Source organism: Chiloscyllium plagiosum, chromosome 30 (assembly GCF_004010195.1).
Source record: "Chiloscyllium plagiosum isolate BGI_BamShark_2017 chromosome 30, ASM401019v2, whole genome shotgun sequence".
Classification (NCBI taxonomy): domain Eukaryota; kingdom Metazoa; phylum Chordata; class Chondrichthyes; order Orectolobiformes; family Hemiscylliidae; genus Chiloscyllium; species Chiloscyllium plagiosum.
In genome coordinates, this window is record NC_057739.1 from 27,687,978 (window position 1) to 27,704,472 (window position 16,495).

Genomic DNA, 16,495 nt, shown 5'->3' on the forward strand with positions numbered 1-16,495 from the left:
AAGATAATTCTGGCATAAGGGATGTTGGTCTTTCAACCGAGTGGTGGGTTGTTCCAGGAATATGTATGGTAAAATGTGGCAAGATTCCTATGCGAGGGATGTCACAGGAATGGGGTAGATACTTAATGACACACATTTGCTAAAATACATTGAGAAATCTTGTTCTACTTCTTGGCAAGAATTACTCCACACATCTCAACGCAATTCACACTCAACCAACAAAACATAAAATTCAGCCAATTGTAATTAGAGCTGGACACTAAATTATCAACAAAAGTTCATACTTCTGATCTTATAAAGGTGGGCTAGGTCATTAGCAAAGGAACTGAAAATGGATACATCTAAGACATAGCCATTTGGAACTCTTGCCATGATGTCCTGGGACACAGATGATTGACCTCCAACAATTGTAATATTCTTCCTTTATGTGAATTAGTTGAAAATTCTCCCTGATTTTCATTGATTTTAGTTTTACTACTGTTCCTTAATACTACAATCAGTTATGTGCTGATTTGATGTCAAGGATAGTAACATTCACCTCCATCCTTAAACTAAGTAAAGCTCTTTTGTCTATGTTCGGATGTGGGCTGTAATGAGGTCTGGAGTCAAGCAGTCAGGCAAAATCTAAACTGATCATGGATCAGAAAATTGTTGGTAAGCAAGTGCTGTTTGGTATAATTGTTGACGATGCTTTTGATTTCTTTACTGATTTAGAGTAAGTTGATGGGGCAGTAACTGGTTTAAGTTGGTTTTGTTCCCCTTTGGTCAACAGAATATATGTAGACAATTTCATTTTGCCAGAGGGAAACTATGTTATTACTGCACTGGAATGGTTCAGCTAGAGATGTGGTCAATTCTACAGGTTTTCCGTACTGTAGCCAAGATATTGTCAGGGCCCATGGCCTTTATTGTATTCAGTGTGCTCAGCGATTTCTTTATATCAGAGTAAATGAAATGTGATGTTAGAAAGCTTAGGAAGAGGCTGAGATCAATCATCCATTTCATATTTATATTTGAAGATGATGCAAGCACTTGTAGTGATTCCAGCTGGGAAATGGACTTGTGAACATTGGGTGAAAGTTGAATCAGTTTCAGCTGTGATACTTCTTACGATTTAATATACTGTTGATATTCATTATCTAATATCACGTATAAAGTCTGGGAACGTGAGTTCTATTCTTTTTTATCTGTTATTGACAACTTTTCTCTTGTTCCCTTGAGTTTATGAAATGGAAGCATTCCAGAATAAAAGGACATAATCTTCAAATTACCCTTAGAAGTTAAATTAGGATGTAATTTTATATGCAAAATATAGTGAAATGAGAGGTTCTTCCTCCAACAGGAAGTAAATGCTGGGTCAAATGGAATTTTTAAGACTGAAATCAATAGATTTTTCTCAAGAAAAGACATTGGAGTATGGATTATTGATGTAATGCAAATCAATCATAAATCTGATTGAGATGTGGAAAAAGTCCAACGGACTAAATATGCCAATGCGCATTTAGAAATCATTCAATTCTTTTCACTATTTGAAGAGAAAAATTCTAGGATTGACAACTCTCACCTCTTGATATCTGAATAATCTAGAAAATGCAGCAATAGAAATCAAATTATTATTTAGTAAAGATTTTACTAATGAATTATAAGTATCCATTTTGATAGCCAATGGTTTACAGCACAAATCCTGCTTCAGTGTTGATTTTAATCCTTCATCCTCTTATTTTTCATAAAAGAAGGAAAAATTAATGATTCTGTCGGTCTCGACCAAACTTGATACTTTGGTTCGATTTTAATAGGAGAAGGTAATAGACGTACTAAGTATGATGCTGAAGACCAGGTTTCAAGAAAAGAAGTTGTGATGGAAACGCCATGTGAAACAGCTGCTTCATCTGTGACATTTGATTCAGAATTTCAGGGGACTGAAGTAAATATCCGTGAAACACTTCACTTCTATTTGCCTATCCATGACATTCAAGATGAGGAGGAGTTCACAACCATTGGGTAAATCTTATTACATTATATTCCTTTCTTCCTTCCTCTTTCAGCTTTTACCATGTTACCAGGCATCACAACACTGGTTAATTAACCTGTGGCTAAGCCATCATTCTTTTAATGGATTTGGTGAGTTTTTTCATTTCAGCTGGGTGCCCTTCCTGCCACTTATCCACCCCTCTTCACTATCTTAGCAAGTTTTTGTTTGCAAGTAAAGAAATAACTTGCATGTATATTCCTTTCACATTCCCAAAATTTCTCAAAGTGTTTCAGGCACAATTAGGCACATGTGAAGTATATTTCCTTTTGTAATGTAGGGTAACACAGGAGCCAACGTGGTCACTGCTAAATCCCCAAATTTATTAAATAAATGTCTGTTTCGTGAGGTCGGTTTAGGAATAAATGTTGAACTGGAAACTGGGTATTTTCTTCTGTTCTGCTTCAGCTAATGTCTTGAGATCTTTTGTCCATCTCACAGAACAGAAACTCTTGGTTTGACCTTTCATCTGAAATTTGATATCTCCAAAGTGCTGCACCAAAGTCATCCATCATGACACTTTATAAATTGTACCTGTTCATTCTATTGTTCTTTATCTTGATCATCGGGTACTTGAAACTAATAAGTATTTTTCATGTTTATAATAGTTTTATTTCTCTCAATATTCAATGCTGAAAATGTTTTCTCTATTACATTTTACAGTTAATGTTGAGGATATGAATCAACTGCCACTGTACATGATTTTACAACACATTGGATCAAATGCATAACTGTGCTCTCTATACAGGAAACAATATCTTTGCAGATTGTATAAGCAAAAAAAATAAATTGAAAGTACAGTTTGAAAGCCTAGATTAAAAGTATCCTTGATGAGGTAGACCCCTATTGTATTGATTTTTGCATAATAACTAGCTCAAGCACAATTGAAGAAGTGACAACGTTTAAACATGTCTCATTATTGTACATGTTGTGAACTCAATTGTGTACTACATTTTGATCGACCATGTAAGTTATCACCAGGGATGAAGCAAATACATCTTCCAGCATATTTTCTGTATTTGCAAAGAATACAAGGAGCAACTGTTATACCAGTGCAAGTAAATAGGAGTACCATTTGTGATACATTCCTAGAGTTAATTATAGTAACACTATTATGGCATTCATAGACGAACAGATTTGACTTGACAAAAAGCAGTCATAGCTTGTTAATCAAAGCAGTTTTCTTAGAATTCAAATTATTAGATAAACAAAACTTCCACATGTTGCTTCATTGAATTCAGTACTGTGATCAAAAAGAAAATGCAAAATATTGTCCTGACATGTGTGGACAATGATGCATGTGCAATATGTATGATATTCATTTCATTACTTGTATATAATCAGCTTTGTCATTAAAGACAAATACCTTTCCCTCCTGGTTATCAAAACCAGTTTAAATGGCAAATCACATTCAAAATATTTTGTCATGCATTCGGCATGTTTATCTAATTATACATAGTTGCAGATAATTATTAGGTACTTGCTTTAATGAAATTGAGGGGTTACAAATAACATATCAGAAGTAGTGATAAATCAGGAAATGAAAAGGAGAAGAAATCAAAAAAATTACAGTCACCAAAGAAGAGGTACTGACCAAACTGGTGGTGCTGTAGGCTGACAAGTACCAGAGTCTTGATGGACCTCATCTTAAAAGGAAATGTCTAGTGAGATAGTTTGATGTGTTGGCTTTACTTTTTCAAAGCTCTGTTGATTTGAGGACAATCCCATTAAATTGGAAGATAATAAATATAACTTCTTTATTCAAAAAGGAAGAGAAGCAGAAAGCAGGAAACAGTCCAGATGACTTAACATCTGTTATCAGGAAAAGCATAGTGTGCTTAGATAAGTTTAAATTACTTAGGCACAGTTTGTGAAAGTGAAATTGTGTTTGAGTAATCTATTGCAGTACGATGAGGAGGTAACAGTGCTGTGGATAATGGGGAACCGCTGAATGTACTGTGCTAAAATTTCCAGAGGTAATTTGATAAAATGCCACATCAAAGGTTAATGTAGAAAATAAAAGCTTGGGTGTGGGACAGCACATTGGCATGGTTAAAAAATTGGATGGCTAGCAGAAAACAGAGAGCAGATACAAGTTGGTCTTTTTCAGGCTGGCAATATGTAATGAATGGTGTGTAAATAGCTTGAATGAAGGGAGGAAGGTATGGTTGCCAAGTTTACTGACAATACAAGATAGGTGCAAAAGTAAGTTGTGAATAGTACATAAGGAAGCCTCAAGGCTATATAGTTAAGTGAGAGAAAGTGAGGGCCACAGATGCTGGAGATCAGAGCTGAAAATGTGTTGCTGGAAAAGCGCAGCAAGTCAGGCAGCATCCAAGGAACAGGAGAATCGATGTTTCGGGCATAAGCCCTTCTTCAGGAAAGTATAGATTTCCTGTATATACTTCAGGAAAGTATATAGTTAAGTGATTGGGCAAATATCTAACAAATGGGGTTTGAGCTATAGGGAGAGACAAATAGGCTGGGACATTGGAGGCTGAGGAGTGACCTTATAGAAGTTTACAAAATCATGAGAGGCATACATAGGTGAGTAGCCAAGGTCTATTCCCCAGGGTAGAGGGGTCCAAAGTAGAGGGCATAGTTTTGAGGTAAGAGGAGAAAGATTTAAAAGGGACCTAAGGGGCAACATTTTCATGTAGAGGGTGATGCATGTATAGAATGTGCTGCCAGAGGAGATGGTGTAGGCTGGTGCAACTACAACATTCAAAAGGCATCTGGATGGGTATATGATTGGAGGAATTTAGAGACATATGGACCAAATGCTGGACTATATTAATTTATGGATATTTGGTCAGCAGATGAATTATTAAACTAGGAGGTGAAATGTTTTCAGGAGTAGGCAAGAATGAGAATTTGAGGTTACAATCAGATCAGTCATGATCTTGGTGGCTGAAAGGCCTACTCTTGCTGCTTGTTTGAAAGTTTATATGTAATCAGATGTGACTGCATCAGTTAATCTGTTGGATAAATTGAAGTCAGTTTTAAGTGGAGATGGGAATAAAGCTTTTAATGATGTAAGTAGATAAATGCAGGAATTAGGAATGCTTGGTCGATTTTTTATGGGTAAGTTTTCTTTGTATTTATCGGACTTGTCTGAATTGTTAACACATCTATCCGTATTCTGTGCATAATATACATTTCCAGTGGGAATTCCAGCTTCAACTTAAAGTGTCAGTGCATCACCATTAAGAGATGCTGAAGTAAGCTTGCACTCAAATCTGAGGATTTGGCATTACTCATGGAAAGCTTCCAAATATCTGCTATAAAAAAATGTGGTAGACCACAGATTCTCTCACAGCTCACTAAGATGTAAGCTGCAGCAAGGGCTAGAACAGATGTTATTCCGAGCACCTTGGAAAACTAACTCTACTTCCACCACTAGAATGTGGATTGAGAGTATGGAGAAAGTCAGCAGCAGAAATCCGAGATTGAGGACCTAGATCCGGTGTTGAAAATGATTCAGTAACTTCAGGAAAGCTCAGTACAGATTTTTCTTTGTCATTTCTTGTAATGTGTCTGCTTTATTTCCCTCTTGTCCTCCTCCCATTCGTAGTAATCCTCACCCCACCTCACTCTCCTCACCATTAGTCACATCGAGCATATGATCACGTCTCACACTTTAAAAAAAGTTTTATGTTCCTCCATTCATTGCTGCTATTCATTAATTTCTCATCTATCTTCTGTAAGTTTACCAATCTGCCCCTATTCTTGGCAGCCTTTCTCAATTTACACTAATTAATTATTGCAAATGGTCGACATCTCCTACCACAACTCATAATGGTGTCCTAGCATTTTTTTGCAGAAGAAAACACAAAATAGAAGGGAGAGACAGCACTGGTGAAAGACTATTTTTGTTGCTGGGACCATGGTAGAAGTGGAGCAGTGAAGTTAAATGGCCTATATAACACTGACAAACATTGACAATGGTGAGATCGCAGCTCAGTCAAGCAAAGTGACTGATTTAACCTTAAACACTTTCATTACTAAAAAAACCAATGGCACCATCAGCTGACATCAATAACTTTCCTTAAGCAATATAGTCAAGTGTTCCAAGCATCATTTTTAAAAAATTATCATGATTAACTCTACCCTTCCTTCTTTCCTTCAGATCCTTCACATTAAGAACACAAACCATTGCTTATGCTGGACAAAGGCTCCTCAGAGCAACTAATCCCACTCCAGGATGCACTGTTAAATGTTTCATTCATTGCCGAAACCAGTGCAGAGATTGGCATAATAAATAGCCTTGTTAGTGAAGTAGGTAATCTGAATGACACATGAACATGAGCAGATTATAGTGATAGGGAAAGCAGAGGAGAATTGCTCCAGAAGGTTCCACCCTTTCTAAGTTCTGTTAAGTAGGATAGAAGTGTGCAACCCTGATGTCCAGCCCTGAAACGGAAAATATTGTAGATGTAGCAAATGTGCGAATTTTGGCAGTCTTCCTGGGCAGTTTCTCCAGACTTGCAGGGAGGATGAAGAAGTGTATTCCAAACGGGTAGGGTGCTGTCACTGGTAGTTTCTATTCTGCAATTCATCATGGAACTTGTGGTTAGCTTAATGGACACTGCAGCCAGTAGCAAATAATAGGAATTGCCAAGCCTTTCAAACTTAGAGGCTCGAAAGTCTGTCTATCTCAGTGGAAGAGGGGAACAGTGTAGGTCAGAGCTTCCAAATTAAGAGACTTATTCTCTACTCTGTCACCCACTAACCAGTAGAACTGATGAACTAAAGCTTCATGAAAGGGATTTTGGTGGCATGAAGATAACACATCAACCTGTCTCTCAGGATGTTATCACAATTGGAGTGATCTGGTCCAAGTAGACAAATATTTTTAAAATCCAGCATTTAAAAAAGGAGTCTATGACAAAACTATAACTAAAAATGCTAAAGAACACAATGAACATTAGAATGAAGAACTAAGAGCAGGAGCAGGCAATCTAGCCCTTAAAGTCTGTTCTGCTATTCAATAAGATCATGGCTGATCTTTACGTGGCCTCCATTTAGCCGCCCTCTCATCATAACCTTTAATTCCTTTACTGTTCAAAAAATTATCTATCTTAGGTTTAAAAACATTTACTGAGGAAGCCTCAACCACTTCACAACCCTCTAGTGACAATGTTCCTTCTCAATTCAATCCTAAATCTGCTCCCCCTAATTTTGAGGCTATGCCCTCTTGTCCTAGTTTCACCCACCAGTGGAAACATCCTCTCTATGCCTATCTTATTTATTCCTTTCATAATTTTATATGTTTCTATAAGATCCCCCCTCATACTTTCAAATTCCAATGAATATAATCCCAGTCTCTTCAGTCTCCCCTCATAAACCAACCCCTTGAATTCCAGAATCAACCTAGTGAACCTCCTCTGCATCCCTTCTAGTGGCAGTACATCTTTTCTCAAGTAAGGAGACCAAAACTACACACAGTACCCCAGGTGTGACCTCACCATCACCCTATACAGCTGCAACATAACCTCTCTGCTTTTAGACTCAATCCGTTTAACATTGAAGGCCAAAATTCTGTTTGCCTTCTCAATTACCTGTTACACCTGCAGACCAACCTTCTGTGGTTCATGCACAGGAACAGCCAGGTCCTTTTTATTCCTACCAAAATGGATGACTTCACATTTATTAACATTGTACTCCATCTGCCATACCTTTGCCCATTCACTTAAATTATCTATGCCCCTCTACAAAGTTTCACAGTCGTTTGCACACTTTGCTCTACCAGTCATCTTAGTGTCATCTGCAAACTTTGATACATGACAAATAGTCCCCAACTCCAAATCATCTATGTAAGTTGTGAATAATTGCAGTCCCAACACTGATCACTGAGGCACACTATTAGTCACTGATTGCCAACCAGAATAGCACTCATTTATTCCCACTCTTTGCTTCCTGTTGGTTAACCAATTCTGTATCCATGCTAATACATTGCCTGTAACGCCTTACATCTTTATCTTATGCAGCATATAATCAAACGAGTGTTGTAAAGGCGTAAAAGGGCTAAAAAGGAATAGGAAATGCACTAATGAATAATTTTAGAAGCAGATAATAAGGGTTTTAATAAGAATCTGGCAAATAGTATAGATATAGAGCAGGCCTACATATAAACAATGCAGAAAGCCTCATGGTGGAGGTTAAAGATGTGTTCGATATATTAAGTAAATGGTTTATGTCAGTGTTTATAAATGAAGATGCAAGTGCGAGTTGTAAGGGTATGAAATTCATTTGTGTCGTGCTGCAACTAAGATCACCTGATATTTTATTGTGTATGTATTACTGCTGGCTATTTTCTACATAGCATTACTGAACAGGAGTATTAGAATGTAGCTGCATTCTCTTCATGTACCCAAAGACTTTAAAAGAGCAATACAATTGCACTTTTAACATGCAAATGCTGATGCAATACGGGTCTTTTAAAGGGCCACTCAGCAAGTTGCAGCCAAGCACTTCAGACTTACTTTGGATCAGGTAAGTTTGGAGAATTCCAAGGTAGATCTCAGGAATGCAGAAGGTAATGCTGTATATAGGTATGTGGGTGGTAGATGCAATACCATACTCTAACACAAGCATGGCATGCAGGTGAGAAGGCAGTGAGGGGAAGCTCTGTGAGAAATGAGGGATCTCCAAAAAAAAGAGCGTATCAGCAAGGAATTTCCAGATGTATCACTCCAACTTAGCAATGAGCCAGAAACAGTGCTTGCTGAGACAGTACTGCACAAAACAGTAGTGGTAGAGTTGTGTCACTTTCTTCATGATAAGGTGGAGGCACAATCCAGGGTGAGGACAGTGCTCCCAATGGTTGTCATTGTTCTTGCAGTCTTTGCCACAAGATCCATTCACACGGGAGCTGGCAACATCAACAAGTGACACAGTCAAATTCCATAGAAGCACTAGAAGATCACAGAGGCATGCACAGAGAAGGAAAGCCAAAGGTGAACAGTAATTCACCAAGATAGTGGATTTCAAAATGGTGCATGCTTAGTGTATCCTCCAACCCTGCCTTACCAAGTAAACAATAGAGATATGCAACCATAACACTACCTTCTCATTGTTTATTTGTTTTCTGACCAGACTAGAAGGTTAATTTTGTTGAATGACTGTTATCCTAGCCGCAACCAAGATGCATCTAACTAATAATAGTCAGCTATATCAATCATCTTCAGCTATCCAAAACATAATAAGGTTGCTAGGTGATAAGGATTAACACTTCCACACTCTCATGATACCTTTCCATGATAATGAGTTAGCTCAGACACCCTTCAATAATAACCTGGAATTATTTGCAACACTGGAGCAAGACATCGGTCTGCTATATAAAAGTTTTGCTGCTTAGATCACTTGGGGATTCCAGCAGTACATGCTGAAGAGGGTAGCTTTGATGTGGTGCTTTACTTTGCCTAACTTTCATTGTTAGGATTTAGCCACTATGTCCTGGAAACTTAAAACAATCCAGGGATTGTGAGGGCCTGCGCACAGCTACTGCAATGTCTGCAGCATGGCTAGTGGTAGACTGTTGAGTCTCACTGGAAGAGACTGCAGATGGACTTTCTGCATGTCCTCTAGATTTTGTGGATCCAGCTTTGCATGTTACCACTTTAGCAAGGGCAACAGCAATCTGGGCTCGTTGGTTGAGAGGCAACAGTAAAGATGCTAGTAGAATAGCAGTGGCAGAAGGAGAAATGCTGTCATCCAAAAACAAGACTTGCAGGTTCACTTCCATAGTGCCATGACAATTTCTATGGTGTCACTTCATTAATCGTCAATTTGCTGGAGCAAAGATTGTAGAGCTGCCATTGGAGCCATTTTGGCTTATAGAGCATTGAGAACTGCATTTACAGTGGCAGCTATCTATGCCTACATGCCAGCAACTTAAGCTCCTATGCCAGTGGCCAGGAATCTTATGACCTCCACCTGAGCTTCAGTTGAAACACTGACCTCAGGAGGCCTCCACCTCGGGTGGATGGAAGCTGACATGGCAGCCAGCGAACACTCCATCATGGGTCAGTTGTAGAATTCTGCCATGGCAGTGCCTATCACTTACAATTAAAGAAAAGGAACCAGTTCTGAAAAAAAAAGAATTCATATCAATAAGACAGTAAGTCCTGATGCAATTTGTCTATCAAAAGAAGCTACAGAATGCATGCGAAAGATTTTGATTACAAGTTTTACTATAAGAGGAAATGTAGCAACATAGAAATTTAGCTCATGGAAGTAAATTTGGAATGGTGCATGCTTAGTGTATCCTCCAACCCTGCATGCTTAGTGTATCCTCCAACAGTCATTCAACAAAGAGAAAGTTTGGAAGTGAAACACTGAACATTCAGTGCTGGATCCACATTTTTGTTTTTGTTAGCAGTAAACCTAATTAAGACTTGAGCTAGGAAATCATAAAATTCAAACTGCAAGCAATATTAAAGTTAAGGTTTTGGCAGACAATGAAAAAGTCTATAAAGGACAGGTATTAGTGAAAAACAGTTAGTTGATAATTTAATATTTACAGGTGTGATTTCATATATGATCTGAGGGAATAAAAATAATACAGCATGGTGAAACAAAAGACATTGAACAGCACGAAACAGAGACCTCGACTTTCACATATATAAGAACACAAAAACTAGTGCAGGAGTAGGCTGTTCAGCACTTCGAGCCTGCTCCACCAATTAATAAGATCATGGCCAATCTTTTCGTGGACACAGCTGCTCTTACTTGTGTTTTCACCATAACCCTTAATTCCTTTATTTTTCAAAAAACTACCTTAGCTTTAAAGTGATTACTGACGTAGCGTCAACTACTTCCCTGGACAAGGAATTCCATAGATTAACAACCCTCTGGATGAAGAATTCCTGCTCAGTTCAGTTCTAAACGTACTTCCGCTAATCTTGAGGCCATACCCTCTTGTCCTAGTCTCACCCACCAGTAGAAACATCCTATCTATTTCTATTTTATAAGTTTCTATAAGATTCCCCCCTCATTCTTCTGAATTCCAATGAATATAATTCCAATATACTCAGCCTCTCCTCATTAGCCAACCCCCTCAACTCTGAAATCAACCTAGTGAACCTCCCCTTTACCCCTTCCAGTGCCAGTACACCTTTTCTTAAGTAAGGAGACCAAAATACCTTGATTGTTAAACTACAGGTAGGTCAAGTTATAAAATGAATAACCTTTTAGATTTTATAAATAGATATAAAGTCACTTTTAACTTTGTAGAAGGTGACAGGCCAAAGTAATGTGTACAATCTTGGTGGTGTTTTGCAGGAATATCGTTGAGATTCTAAATTACAGGATGATACCAGGAATGGAAACTATAAATATGAGCAGAGGCTTGATGTATTGGAATTATCTCCAATTGGTTAGAAATTTCTAATTCCTATTTAGAAATATATTTCTAAAAGTATAAATTGTTTAGGGAATCAGTAATGAGGGGTTACCAATTTAAAGTTATCATCAAGAAAATTAAGAGGAATTTATGACACAGAGAAGTGTCAACATGTAATACTTTGTCATATGGAGTAATAAAGGTGGTAAAGACCAAGTGGATGATAAATAGTTGAAACAGAAGGTATTATAGGGCTAAGATGAGAGAGCAAGGTAATAAGATTATTTTGGAGTGTTTTATCAACATTCCAGCAAAGATGCAATGGGACAAATGTTTCTTGTCTATATTATGGTACTACCTATGGTAGTAGTTTTCTAATATGGGGTAATTCTGGCCCTTGTTCTCTCGAAATTAGAGTACAACTGGTGAAAGTATCAATGAGCATACAAGAACATGCTTATAATTTTATTGGAAGTAGCTAGGGATGATTACAGGAAAATATAGAGTAAACACATTGCATGATAATGTCTATTATTGAATTGAATTTATTTATTGTTACATGTACTGAGGCCCAGTAAAAAGCTTTGTCTTGCAAGCAATACAGGCAGATCACATAGTAGAGTATCATAGATAATAAACAGCAGAAAATACAAAAACACAGGTACAGGCGAATGTTAAGAGTTTGTGAGTCCATTCAGTATTCTAACAACAGTGGGTAGAAACTATTTCGAAACTGGCTGGTGCGTGTATTCAGGTTTCTGTACCTTCTCCCCGATGGTAGAGGTTGTAGAAAAACATTGCCAGGATGGGATGGATCTTTGAGAATGCTGATAGCCTTTCCTTGACAACAGGCCAGGAAGATGGATTCTGTAGATGGGAGGTTGGCTTTTGTGATTGTCTGGGCCGTGTTCACCACTCTCTGTAACCATCTCTGATCTTGAATGGTACAGTTGTTTTAGCAGTATGCTGAATGATGTGGATTCTAACATAAGCAGATTTCATCAAGGAAAGGATATTGAAAACAATAACAGTTTCTGGGAATGCTAGGTTCATATAATCTAGACGCAGTACATGGGTCAACGCGAACATTCAATTTAAAAATCATGTTTAAACTGGAAGTAGTTTTGACATAGTGAGGGTTAGTTATATAAAATAATTAATGGTAAATTAGTTAAGTGGAACGTGTATAACTACATTTTATTAGAATTTTGCAGAGTGTCACCATTAGTGAAGGTAATTACAAATAATTATGGTCACAATTCTCACTATTTTTAATCATATTTTCAAACAAATTCTTTATTCAAAACTCTATATACCCAAATGTAATATATTTCTAAATAAAGCATCAGACTCAAAACACCTCAGCAGAAAATTGGAAATAAAACTCATTTGAAGAGTCAGGTTGACTTTTTTAATTTTGTGTTTTGTATACAAAATGGGATGTACTAACTCATGTAACATTTTTGCAAGAATCAAATCTATTTGGCAAGATTAGAATAAGATAATTTTTTTTGTTAGTAAATCCAGGATACCCTGAATGAGGGCCTTAATTTAACATAAATTTCTCGGTAGCAAGCTGGAAATAATTTGATCAAAGATAACAGGGGAAATACAAGTTATCTGCAAATAACTATTTATACAGTTTCTAGATGCCAAGCTTTCCACAAAACTACCTTGAAGCTTGTCACAATTGACTGAGTACAAAACAATTTGGATCAATTCCTCAACTTTTTTTAATTGTCATCTTTGATTTTCCTGAAATGACGTTGAACTGCCAAAGTTGCAGTGCTTTGTACTCTAATGCCAGGACGTATCTTCAAACATATGAGTGTTGAAAGGACCTTAAACACTGATTTGGAATATACAGATATGACTGGGGGCAGAAACAGAGCAGAAGAATAATGGCCTTTGCATGTTATCTGGCTGTACATCATTCTTATTCCTTAGCTTTGCAATTTTGCTGGAAAGAACCCAAACTACAGTTCAATGATAATCATACATTGTTATGAAATGAAATGAATGATAGTGAATGACCTATAATGCTGAAATGCTACCTGCAAAACTCAGATTGACAATGCTTTGAGAATCAAACAGCAGCTGGCTACTTGTATGAGGTCAGTTATACCAAAAATCTGAAAGCCAAAACTTGTATCATCAACTAAAAAATATCTGTTTGGGTGTCACACATTTGCAAAATATTGTTGTCCCTTAAGTTGAGAATATGTGTTTTATATTTGAATTGTCAATGCCTGACAGCTGGTAGCAGCAAAAGATCATTTTGTGATTTGTTAGTCATAACAATCAGACAATTAGTTATTGCTGGTTTCTTCGACGTATTTACATAAGTGTAATGTAAAGTTTTATTGTTTTCCTGTCCACACTCTACAATATCCATTTCCTGCACTAAAATGGATCTCTATAAGCAAAAACCATTTCAAAATGAATATCCCCCATTTACTGTTTTGGACAGATCAACAAAAATGTTTTGATAAAATTAAAGTACAATTTTATCTCACAATATCACAAAAGAAAAATATCACAAGTTCCTGTGTGTTTTGTTTAAAACCTTTACGATAACGCAAGATAACTATTCTCAAACCAAATAAGAGTCACATTTGCTTTTAAAAATAAATTTCATGATAATAAAAGTCTTATTTATTTTTAAACATCAATTCCATCAGCATTATGTCACAAAATGTACAAATGAACTTGCAAAATGGAAAATTCAATGTTAAATTATCAATTTGAAATGTTGAAAATGAATTACTACTCAAAACCAGATGTTACAGCAGTCTTATTACAGAGAAGTCAATTATAATCTAAATTATTCCTTTAGTTGTTCAGGTTGAATTTAGATGTTTAGCGTTTCTTTAAATATAACTCATTTTAGATAATTTAAGTATATAGAATTAGAAATTAATACGTAAATGCATTGCCAATTAAAAACATATATCCAAAATCAGGCAGAAAATTTCAATTGCACAATAACAGGCAAAACTGTTCTGTCAATTTAATGAACTGACTTTTTGAAATCATTTAATCATAAAGTAATTTTAATTTACTTCTCATGACAATCACATAGTTAAAAAGAAAAAAGTGTTAAGATAATATAAACTAAAAGTGGCCATATAACAATCCTTTCATAATAGGAATGCAAACTAATAACGCAGATAATTAGTTATTTTCAAGTAAAAAATAATGATTAAAAACTGTATACGTAAGATGTGCAATGTTAAGCAATTAAAGCATATTGGCTATTTTTCTCAATTACTCCACTCTTTGGGTGAAGAGCGTTTAGTTTTAACCTGAAATTCCTGTTAGGTTTATTACCAATTATTATTTTGTGTTTGTGATCTCGAATTTTGCACTTCACCACAAACCCAAAGTGTCAATATATTTAGGTCCTCTATCAAATCCTCACAAGACCCCTCAACCTTCCTTTTTCTGGAGAAAACCATCCAAGCCTGTTCAGCCTTCCTGATAAGCCCTAGTATCCTAGTCATAGAGATGTACAGCATGGAATCAGACCCTTTGGTCCAACTCATCCATGCTGACTGGCTATCCCAACCTAACCCAGTCCCATTTGCCAGCACTTGGCCCATATCTCTCTAAACACTTCCTATTCATCCAGATGCCTTTTAAATGTTGCAATTGTACCAGCCTGCACCACGTCCTCTGGCAGCTCATTCCATACATGCACCACCCTCTGTGTGAAATCTTTGGGGAAAGTGCAAAGAAGATCCACAAAATCTTCAATATCATTTTTACAATCTGGAGACTAAAACTGCACATGATATTCACAAACATGGTCTAGCAAACACCACACACAAGATTAACTCAGATTCTTTGCTTTTCGATTCCAGCTCTCTCATAACGAACCCGGTGATTTCAGTTATTTTAAAATATTCAATTATTTATCTGCTTAATGAATTGCATATCTATACTTCACAATCACTTCCTTTCTAGCCACTTCAGACTTGTACAAACAAAATGTTATTCTTCCCTTTAAAATGTACTACCCTTACTAAGAAGAAATTGATTTGTCACTTAATTTTTTATTCTATAAGCTTCTTAATATCTTCCTGTATTTTATCACATTCTTGTTTTGTACCAACTGCGCAACCCTATTTAGTGTCGCTGTAAATTTTGAAAATAAATTTCTGATTCCTAGGTCTATATCATTAATATAAATTATGAATCTGTGGCCCCAGCACTGATCCTTGTTGAACACGTCTTCTCACCAATCTGAATAGTTACTTTTAACAACTACTGTGTATTCTGCAACCTTTCCTGGATGCCACATGTTCTAACCTTAGTCATGATTCCACCATGCAGTATCTAATCAAAAGTCTTTTCAAAATGGAAATATATTTCAACCATTGTAATTGTACATTAATTAATTGTACGACCATTGTAGAGATATTTCGCAAAATGAAACCTGGAATAAAACATGTCATCTCCTGAAGAAGTAAAATTCATGCTAGCAAACAGTTCCAGGGGTACAGGCAGCAGCACTGTACCTTAACAAAGTAAGTATTTTTCACATGAGAGAGGATATATATATTTGTGGTGTTGACAGGCTAGTTCACAGTATAAGTTGTTATGGGTGAGCCTGTTCTAACGCAAAATTCACATAAGTAAGTTTTTAATGAAGAGATTGATGACATTGAATAGCAATCAGAAGCATAAATGCTGGCTTCCTATTCTACTCCTTCCCAAGTTATATCATCAATTATCATGCCACTACCTAGAGTCATAGAGTTATACAGCATAGAAACTGACTCTGTGGTCCAACTCTTCCATGCTGACCAGATATTCTAAATTAATCCAGTCACATTTGCCAGCATTTGGCACCGTAAATTCTTCCTATTCAAGTATCCATCCAGATGCCTTTTAAATGTTGTAATTGTACCAGCCTGTACCACTTCCTCTGGCAGCTCATTCCATCCACACACCACCCTCTGCATGAAGACGTTGCCCCTTATGCTTCTTTTAAATCTATCCACTCTCAAGTTAAACTTATGCCCTCTAGTTTTGGACTCCTCTACCCTGGGTAAAAGACCTTGCCTATTCACCTATCCATGGCCCCCATGATTTTATCAGTCTCGATAAGGTCACCC

General features: G+C 36.7%; 1 protein-coding gene across 1 annotated transcript in view; it reads left to right on the plus strand.

Annotated features, from left to right (window-relative positions):
* LOC122564660 overlaps positions 1 to 16,495 on the plus strand; it is a 44,766-nt gene that overhangs the window by 25,811 nt on the left and 2,460 nt on the right. Inside the window, exon 4 of the mRNA XM_043719743.1 lies at positions 1,797 to 2,001. Coding sequence (XP_043575678.1) covers positions 1,797 to 2,001 — 205 coding nt within the window. The remainder of the gene's footprint in view (positions 1 to 1,796; positions 2,002 to 16,495) is intronic.